The sequence below is a fragment of the Dipodomys ordii genome, unplaced genomic scaffold, assembly GCF_000151885.1.
Source record: "Dipodomys ordii isolate 6190 unplaced genomic scaffold, Dord_2.0 Scaffold209, whole genome shotgun sequence".
Lineage (NCBI taxonomy): Eukaryota > Metazoa > Chordata > Mammalia > Rodentia > Heteromyidae > Dipodomys > Dipodomys ordii.
Window position 1 is genome coordinate 1625705 of NW_012267425.1, and position 10439 is coordinate 1636143.

The window sequence follows — 10439 nt, forward strand, 5'->3', positions numbered from 1 at the left end:
GGAGAGTTGCTTGAAGCTACATTTGCAGGTGGCTCCCTCTGGTGGCTGTCTGGGAAATGGCATCCTCCCTTGCTCCACAGTGCAGTTCCATTTTTTGGTATGTGTTTGTTGATCTGATTACTCTCTAGTGGTTGCAACAAAGCTTTCAATAAACCATAACCAGCCCTGACCCCAATGCACAGCCTGGATGGTGGACACACGGTGGAATTATTTGTTAAGAACGAAGCATCAGTAGAAAAAAAGGTAGGGAGTGCCATTCTTCCTCTCTTCTACCTTCCCCTCCTCCCTCTTATCCTCTTCTTCCTCCTCTTCCTCCTCCCCCTGCTTCTGCTCCTGGGTCCTAGATGAGAAGCCCAGAGGGCCGCACCTTTATCGAATGGATTTGGCTTCCTGCAAAGACAGCACAAGAAAAGCCCTCAGTTGTCTCTGTTGTTTCCCTCTTTGGCAGGTGTGCAGGTCCCCCTCTGTGCCGTGTGCATGTGTGCGTGCGTGTGGGTGTGTGATTGCGCGTGAGTCCAAGTGTGCATGTGTGCATGTACAGAGAAGTTCTGGTTAGAGGGACGTCTCCATGCTGTGGAGTGGGCTCCCGGGTCTGGAAGAGAATGCCGAAGAGGTAGCTGACTTGGTGACATGCGTGGTCAGGTAGATGCCGCTGTCTATGGCATTGTTGTTCTGGTTGGGGGATGGTGGGGGTGGGGCCCGGAGGCGCTCCTCGTTCTCATCCACATCCGTGTCGTCTATGAGCGGGATGTTGTGGGTGTAGTCATTGATCAGAAACTCGGGCGTTGCCATGAAGTTATGGATGGAGCTCTTAGATTCCGGTTTTTCCAGACCTTCATAGAGCGAGCTACGGAATGCTTTCACCACTCGGATCTGGAGCAGAAGGTGAAGGGATGGGAGCCAAGGTGGAACAGGGACAATGGGAAGGGGTGAGAAAGAAAGAGAAGGACAAAAGAAAGGAAAGGTAAGGGAAAGGAAAGGAGACAGTCAATGTCCAGATGGTGCCAATGACTTGGAGCACATCAATGACTTGGGGGGGGTCATCGTAGCACTTGGGGTGAGGTATTACAATTGTTAAAACTGGGGTAGCTCTGCTGGGCTGCGGTAAAGGTTTTCAGGTCTGGGCTTTACTTTCATCAGCTGATCTACAGTCAGGAAACATGGCTGTTCTGGCCAGATGTTTTGGATTACCTGGCATTTGTCTGCTGCCTTCCCATTCTTTGACTTGGGAGGAAGACTGGTTTAGGTGGCCCTGGGAATCTCTACTCAGTCGGAATTCCAATGTGGTAGAAATATGCTGAGCCTCCTTAAGCATCTCACCTCCATCCCCTCAGCTTTGTAGCTGCCACCAGGACCTTCCATGCTCAGACCTCTTTGAACTCAGTGGCTTTTTTTTTGGGGGGGGGAGGTTGGTTCTGGGGCTTGAACTCAGGGTTTGGGCTCGGTCCCTGAGCTCTTTTGCTCAAAGCTAGTACTCTACCACTTTCAGCCACAGTTCCACTTCTGGTTTTCTGGTGGCTCATTGGAGGTAAAGTCTCATAGACTTCCTTGCACAGGGAGTGGCTTTGAACTTCAGTCCTCATATCTCAGCCTCCTGAGTAGCTAGGATTACAGGTGTGAGCTTTATTTATTCATTGTTTGCCTGTCTGGGGCTTGAACTGAGGGCCTGGGCGCTGTCCCTGAGCTTTTTGCTCAAAGCTAGTACTCTACAACTTGAGACACACCTCCACTTCCAGCTTTTTTTTTTTTTTTGGTACTTTATTGAAAAGTCTTACTGATTTTCCTGCCTAGGCTGGCTTCAAACTGGAATCCTTCAATCTTAGCCTCCTGAGTATCTAGGATTACAGATGTGAGCCACCAACATCCATCCGTCAGGAGTTCTCACATGGAAAGACCTCCCAGGTCTGGAAACTTAAGGCTCCTTCATATTGCTCCTGCCTGGCCAGCTGCTCTGCCCCATCTCCTCTACTACTCTCTCCTTTGTCCTGGGGGTGTCTGAGATCTCTGGTTACACCTTCCCTTCCTGGCCACAGTCCTGGGACCCATCTGGCTCCAAGCTCTGGGCCTAAGAGCCTACTTACTGATCTCTACCTGGAGGGAACGACTGAGAATGGCCACATTGTGCACACCAAACTTTCCCTACTTAGCTGCTTTGGTTTACTATGGTGGTCCTCATGGTTTCTCTGTAGCCCTGTGCCATAGCTAGTTGCTTCTGACTTGGTCTGTACTCTGTTTCTCCTCCTCACTCTGTGTTCAGACATCCATGGACTTTGCCATACTCTGTACATTCCCCTTTGCTTCCAGTCTTCAGATAAGATTGACTTCCTGCAAGGAAGAGCTTCCCCATCATACCCCTGACAACCCCATGCCCTCTACCACTGTGGCTCTCTGCTCCCAGCGGAGCTCCTTTGAACTACCACCTATACCTTCTGCAGGTCCTAGAGAATCAATCCCCCCCCCCCACCCGCCCCGGCTTTTCCACCTTCATTGGCTCATGAACACAACTCTCAAGGCTGACAAGCTACAGAGTTGCTATCTCCCTGCTCCCTTCCTGGTTTTTTAGCCTGGGCTCTCTCCTGCTTCTGGAAGCCAGGAACAGATATGCATCTCCTAGGCCTCTTATAAGAAGCCCAGCCCCAATGTCAGCTGGTTCTACTACAAATGCAAAGGCAGCACTGCTGCCCTCCCTGGCCCATTAGACAGGAGGGAGGGAGCTCCTGGCTCCACTTAACCCTGCCCTTGTGAAGTGTGGGACATGTTATGAATTCTAATGTCACTTCCAAATCCAAGATGCTAAGATTTCATCTCCTCCTTTTAGATAAAGTTTCTGCAGTCTATGGCTAAAAAGCTAGCTCTGGTTGCTACTGGTCTTGTAAATAAACTTTTGTTGGCACACTGCCATGTCCATTCATCTATGTACTATCCATGGCTGCTTTCAAGCTACAAGGACAGGGTTGTTTAGTTGCGACAGAAACCTGGCCCCAAAAGCTAAATATGTTTACTCACTGGCCCTTTATGGGAACAGTTGGTTAGTCCCCAGTTTAGACAATGAATCACCTTGACTACAAAGAGTTCCTTTCAGCTCCTAGAGTCTGGACCTTGGAGCTGACAATTCAGCCAGGGCAAGCACAATGTTCCTAAATCACTGTAATGAGGCAAACCACATAGTCTTTGGAATGCAAAGAGAGAGAGAGAGAGAGAGAGAGAGAGAGCCCACAAGCTCCAAAAAGGTGGAATATTCTAGGCCTGTGTGCGACATGCAGTTAGATTTTTCTCTGGCCTGGGTGAAGCCACATCTGCCTGCTTACAGATGGCCAGCTGTTCTCCCTGAGTCCTTCATCTCAGACTGCTTTCTTAAATAGAATTACTACAGAAACAGAATCATTTCACATTTTTTGGTGCCAGTCCTGAGGCTTTGAACTCAGGGCCTGGGTGCTGTCCCGGAGCTTTGTTTTGTTCAAGTCTAGCGCTCCACAACTTGATCCATAGCTTCACTTCCAACATTTTTGGTAATTTCTATTGGAGATAAGAGTCTCATGGACTTTGTGAACCACGATATTCAGATCTCAGCCTCCAGAGTAGCTAGGATTACAGGCATGAACCACTAGCACCCAGCTTAATTGCATATTTTAAATGAAAACAACAGAATTCACATTTTTGTAGCTAACTCCCATGTTGCCTTATTAGTTAGGTTTTCTGGTGCAGAAGTGAAGAATTTATGTCAGGGTTGGACATCACCTCTTCTAAAGAGACAAGGCTGTACACAGCCCTCCAGAACTCTAGGGTCAGTAAATTTACCAGTAATGCATCCCTGACCTTGGCCGCAACCTTCTCATTGCTGAGTTGCTGGCCACATTTGGACCTGGGTCATGTGATCAAGCCAGACAAAGCCAGACCACCCCAGCTGGCTCAAATTTATTTATCCCCCTAGGTCTTACTGTACCTGGCTGAACTTCAAAGTCCTTTCCTACAAAGGCCATGGGGCAGCCTGCTTCTTTGGCTACCACCGCCCCACTGGCTTGTCCCTGGCACTCTTTCTAGATGTAATTTGCCTTGTTTAATGCCCACTGTTAGAGTCAGGCACAATGCAACGGCTTGGCCAGCACTTGGGGAACACGCACACAAATGAGCCGCCCACACCTGAGTGGGCCAGAATCCTCCCACATTCTGCTGTTCTGAGTTTGAGTCCTGACACCTGGCAGGGAATCAGATTTCTTACCAGCTTTTTTGCTCTGCATTCAGGGCTGATGCTATTACAATGGCTGGACAACGTCTTAGGCTGGAGAGTTTTCAGCTCACCCTAAAACTGAAGGGCACAGGCAATTCCTGGGAAACTGGTTCAGTGAAAACCAGCAAATGGTAAGAAAGGCCCATCGTGGAGGACTGGGCTTGTAGCCAACTGTTGGTGGACACCTTCGTGGCCCCTTCCTTCTGCCAGGCCCAGAGTTTAGTGTTCCCAGCAAAGTCACAGCCCAAGCTGAGTGAAACCCATGCCCTGTCCCAACACCGCAGCTTGCATCTGCCTCTCCCGAGACTCCTCACTGGCTTCCCACTGTCCCCTTCTTCCCAAGGGATTTCACCACCTCTGCAACCCATCTAGCTTCTTATCTACAGTCAGGACCCTTTTCCAGAATGCCAAACTTCTGCTTTGGCCGGGTCCTTTTCAGGGTCTCCCGGACCCTTCACACTCTTGTTCCACAATGCACCTTGCCCTCTTCCCATCCCAGTGTTACAGGCACACAGCTTTTGACCAAGACTCTGTCATTGCTGTAGTGTTGCCTGCACTGTCCCTTCTCCAGATGGCATTGATTTTTGGGCCAGTGCTGGGACTTAAAACTCAGAACTTGGTGTTCTTGTTTGGCTTTTTTTTTTTTTTTTGGCTGGCAGTCTACCATTTGAACCACAGCTGCACTTCTGGCTTTCTGCTGGCTAATTGGAGATAAGACTTTCACAGACTTTCCTGTGCACACTGGCTTCCAACCACAATCCTCAGATCTCAGCCTCCTGGGTAGCTAGGATTACAGGCGTGAGCCACGGGTACCTGACTCCAGATGGCATTTCTAAGCTCTCTCTGGCTAAATCAGATCCTGCCATTCCCTTATTTGAATCTCAACATTCTAGCAGGATGAAACTGGTCTGGGTCCTAACTGTGGTGGAAATTCATTAAACTCCTTTGTCCACAGCCCATTTGCCTATAGAATTTTTTTTTCCCTTGAGACAGTCTTGCTAAGCAGCCCAGGCTGACCTGAAATTTACAATCCTGTTATAGCTTCCTGAGTGCTGGGATTGCAGGCCTGGTGCCATTATGCCTGGCTCAGTAGAATACTTTTGAAAGAAAAGAAACGCAAGTAGGAAATGCAAGTCCTAGAGTTAGGTCTGAGGCTTCTGAGAGGACCAACGGGGTCAGGCTGTGCTGCAAAGATGGAGATGGGAATCTCCAGTAGCTTCTCATCACCTGTGTGAGGTGGTGTGGCTTACTGCCCCCTGCAGGCAGTCAAGGGTGTTGCTGCTGCCATCTTCTTCCCCCTTGCCTGGGTCATTCACTTGTTTGGTCCAGCAATTCCTTCCAGTTGCTGCCCCACGTTTCTGTGTTCTGTCATGGTTAGTGACCCTGACAGGCTTGTTGATACTTTATTTCCTCCCCCAAACTGAAGGATACGGTTTCCATATCTCTCCTGGCTCCTTCCCAGTCATGTTGTAGTCCTCTTCCTTTCAGCTGACTTCCACCATAACATCCCAGGGCCCCTCCCCTTGGCCTACGTGCTTTTTTCTGCCTGGAGCCTTCCATTTCATTGGTCTTTCAGTGGTTCTCCATCTCTAACTGAAGCCTGGGACGTCTAAGTCATGTCTCAACTGGCCTCAAATCTCCAGCTTCAATCCTTAATGACATCACACTCTGCCACTTCCCACCCTGCCACCACACTACTACTACCACACCCACCGTACTGGCCCAGGCTGGCTGATGCAGGGCCTCCTGCTGTTTTCCTTGCCTTGCCCCCCCCCCACCAACATCGCAGCCCAAGCAATCTTTTCTGGTAAAAGCCAGAACCTTTCATAGCCTCCACCAATGCAAACTTTTGTCTAATAGTTGTCTTTCCTAGAGCAAGACTGGAAGTCCTGCAGCCTCTCACTTTATCTCCCTTTACTTCCAGCTTCTGGCACATTCCCACCTCAGCACCTAGGCACTGGATTCATCCTTCTACCAGAAGGGCTTTCCTTCATTGAGTCTCAAAGCTCTCCACCCCCACCTTCCTCAGTGAGCCATTTCCTGTCCCACCTGCACTCCTGCCCCTGCTTTGATTTCCGGTGCTCCCTTTCAAAGGTACCTCCCACCTCAAGCATTCTCTCTCTCTTGATTCTCCTTCAATGGAACAAACCCCCTGGTGGAAAGTGTTTGCCTATAGAGTTCCCTAATGGCCCCAGCATCCAACAAGACTGTCCACATCCAACAGGGACTCAGTGAGTAGGTTGCAAAATGTCTGCTACTGGCCTGACCCCTGTCTCTCACGATAGCTTCACCCTTCTTCCAGGCTCTCCACCCAGTTAGCTTTAACCAACTAGCTGCAGCTATTCCAGAACACGGTAGGCAGGAGCCTTCCCACACTCTGCTGGGCCAACCCCCTGCCTGGAATCTTCATCCCTATAAGGAAGTCATGCTGCCCTTCCTTTACACACAGATCTCAGCTTAAATATTCATTCTCATGGAGGCTGGCCTGGACATCCATGCACATAGCATAGCACCCCCGAACATTCCTACTCATCTGCTATTTCTCTGTCTGAGACTTGCAACCACCTGCACTTAGTTCCCTTCTTTGTCATATGCTGCCTGGAGGAGACTCCCAGTGCTTTTTATTTTGTTTTCCATTGTTGGTCTTGGGGGCTTGAACTCAGGGCCTGGGCACTGCCCCTGAGCTCCCTCTTGCTCAAGGTGAGCACTCTACCACTTGAGCCATGGCACCACTTCTGGTTTTCTAGTAGTTCATTGGATATAAGCATCTCAGGGACTTTCCTGCTCCAGCTGGCTTTGAACTGTGATCCTCAGATCTCAGCCTCCTGAGTAGCTAGGATGACAGGCATGAGCCACCAGCGCCCAACCTCCCAGTGCTTTTGTATGCTTCAAACAGCTGAGCACTCAGGGTGCTGTGCTGCTCACCTGGTACATGAACGCTGGGAGCCTTACCCACGCAGTGATACCGCAGATCGAGGGCCACTCCCACCCTCGAACCGCAGCAGAAGGCAAGCATGCTGTGCTACTGATGGGGGCTCTGAGCCCTGTTGAGGAGCTGCTTAGGCCTCCAATGCACAAAAAGGATGGAGGCTGGGACAGGAGTGCAGAAGCTGGGAAACAAGCAAGGGACTGAAGGAAGGCTTATTCCAATAAAGAATGGAAAAAGGAAACAAAAGGAAAGAAAAACAAAAGCAAAATCTCCTGAGCTGCAAGACATTGCCTAATACCTTCTTATTGCTTCCTGCTGATTGCTCAGGCAGAAATAATTGCATCTACCCGCTGCTTCTGGGGTTCTTGGACCCATACGTTCCAGGAAGGCTTCTCCATATGATCTGCTTAGTATCAGCCCCTAACATGCATGCAGCTCAGACTTTTTTTTTGCCTGATTCCTCCCTTGCCTTTCTACTGCTCTGTACCAACCACTAGTCCAGAACCTTGCCTATCAGCTGCTGTGTAAAGGAGGGCAAGGAGAAGCCCAGTGCAGAAATGCTGGAAACTGAGGAGAAGCTACCTTTGGCCTTACATCTCTGTGTTGGGGAAAGATCCAGCCTCTTTCCTTCCCCATGGAGATGTCAAGCGCTTCAGCTCTGCCATCAAAGGGTCATAGCAGAAATGAAAGATGCAGTTTTGGGCATGTGGCAAGCTGCTTCCCTTCTTACACACACACACACTGTGCCCAGGACCAAGAAAGGCCACACTTGTGCTCCTCACACCAACAGCTGAGCCCAGGCTCTTCTGGTGATCAGATGACACAGGACGCTGGAGAAGCCCCACCTGAGCCCTTGCTTCTCACACTAGCCGAGAACCACTGTACAGTCTCAAATCTCACGAGATCTCAGCTCGTGGCTGCTGGCCTGCAAGTCAACATTCACAGTGCCTACAGGAAAGGGTCCTGGGGTCTTCCCTAGGCTACATTTTATTATGAGCGTTAGGAATTCCCTGGAAGGTTATTCCCTCAGCACTGTAGCCTGTGGTTCCGGGAAGGCTTGGGCCAGGGCATGGTCTCCAGGAGGGACCTGATACTTTTCCACATAGAGGCGCATGCACATACAAATATCTAGGAAAAATGCCAATACATTCACGAGTCTCCTAAATGCAAGGGAAGAGATTTAGCTCAACATCAAATAACTTCTGGACAATAGAACAAAATTCCTATGACAGGATTCTTTTCACTTTGCCAGATCCTTCCACCTGGAAGTGTGTAAAGAACAAGCAAAGCTCTGGTGGCTCACCTGGCCAGCTTTGACCCCCTTGGATGAAAAATGTTCACGTTACAAAAGATAATGAAAATCAACTGCTGTGATCCATCTCCCTATGATTAATATAGAACTAAACATCTGGAAGGAGCCCCTTTGTCTGCATGGGATGAAACCAAACCGCCCTCCCCACCCCTCCTTTTCTGGGCTGGATCAGTCCTGTCTATGGACTACTACAACAGTAAACATTCGAGTATTGAGGCCCAATGTGGCTGCAGGAAGGACAGGCTGGTCTGTCAGTTGGAGTGCGAGGGCCATGATAATGAACTACTGGGAAACAAACTTCCAGGGTATAACTGGCGAAGGCCTGGGGCCTGCCTGTGTCCTCATGGAAAGCAGACATGAAAAGATTCTTGGCCACTGGAGACTACAAAGAGGCTTTGATGGTGACAGGATCTGGGTTCGGTTTCCACGGGGAGGCAGGGTGCTTGTTAGCAAACCTGAGTGACCACAGTTTGGGGATACTGACACCAACGGCAGTTGTGGTGTGCAGGGATGGCGGTGGGGGGTGGTGACTAATGCCCGGACAGGACTAGGATTTCACACTGTCCTTGTTTCCAGATCTACCCAGATGGCCTGGCTTCATATGAAATGAGATGGCAGCAGAGAAAGGAAAGACACTGTGCTGGTTTAGGAGAATGGGAAGGAAATGGCTATGATGGAGGTAGCCATGGGGCTGGGCAGGAGGGGAGAGATGGCTCTGAGCAAGGAGGAGGCTTAGAGGTTTGTCTTGGAGCTAGGAGTTGGTAGGTCATGGTTAGCACGGTCTGGCAGGGCTATATGAGCACAAACGAGGGAGTAGGATGTATTGGGATGGGGCTTGAGTCCAGAAGCAGCAGAAATGTGTGTGTGTGTGTGTGTGTGTGTGTGTGTGTGTGTGTGTGTGTGTGTGTGTGTTGGGGGCTAGAAAGGCTAGGGAGGGCACACTGGGCCCTAAGAATTCTTAGCCATCCCTCCCTCTGGCTTAGAGGATGTCCTCTAGTCGCTCCTAGCATTGGCCTTGAGGCCAATGAATGTCCCTTCTCCCGGAACCAGCAGGCCCTTTCTGGGAATGACTTGGAACAGGAAGAGCCCTCCCTGCCCTGAGAGCTGCAGGCAGAGTCCTCTGATTCTTGGGGAGCTGAAGGGAAGACTGGCCTAGAGTACAGGCCCTGAGAGGATAGCAAGTTTGCTTGGGACCCCTGTGATCTATGAAACCTTTGGAGATAGTAGAGGCAGCCCGGGCCATCACACCTGGCGCATCCTGCTTCTTGTTCAGGGGAGCTCCATTCTGGCTTCCATCCTGCCTGCCTTCCTCCCCACATATTCTACTTCCCCTGAGAGTTCCAAGCACCTGAGGAGGCTGGGATTAGTGCCCATTCTGAGAGGCCTGGCTGCCTATGGGGCTCTGGGCAGGTCTTGGCCTAGGAGTGTGCTGGGTTCTGATTTCTTATTGTTTTTCATCTCAGAGTAAGCCTGAGGTGCTAAATTCAAAACCTGTCTGTGGCATGTGATGGCAAACAGCTTCCAGGCACAAAGCACATCCCCCTGGGAGTTGCTAGGTGCCCCAAGCAGCAGCTTCCTCCACAGTGAGTCCTTTCTGAGGTATGTCTGCTCAATGGGGATGAGCCTTTTTAGGCTCACATTTGTAGGCTGGGACATCAGCACCCTGCGCCTTTATACCAGTGCCCTCCTCAGAAGGCACTGCTCCCAGCCCTCACTTCTGCTGCTTACAGTCCCCTGGACTAGCTGTGAACAGCAGGAGGGTAGCAGCCCTCACACTCTACTTACCAGGCTGCTGGGCTCCAGAGATAATGGGAAGGAGAACAGATAGCATGGAAGGGAGGGAGGAAGGAAGAGGGAATGGTAGGAAGGAAGGAGGGTGGGAGAAGAGGAGTGAGGGAGGGAGGGAGGGAAGAAGGAAGGAAGGAAGGAAGGAAGGAAGGAAGGAAGGAAGGAAGGAAGGAAGGAAGGAA

General features: G+C 50.4%; 1 protein-coding gene across 1 annotated transcript in view; it reads right to left on the reverse strand.

Moving 5' to 3' along the window:
• Positions 1-552: 552 nt before the first annotated feature.
• Positions 553-10439, reverse strand: part of Atp2b3 (ATPase, Ca++ transporting, plasma membrane 3) — a 53802-nt gene continuing 43915 nt past the window's right edge. The window contains exon 19 of the mRNA XM_013035315.1: positions 553-873. Within this exon, the coding sequence (XP_012890769.1) occupies positions 553-873 (321 nt within the window). The remainder of the gene's footprint in view (positions 874-10439) is intronic.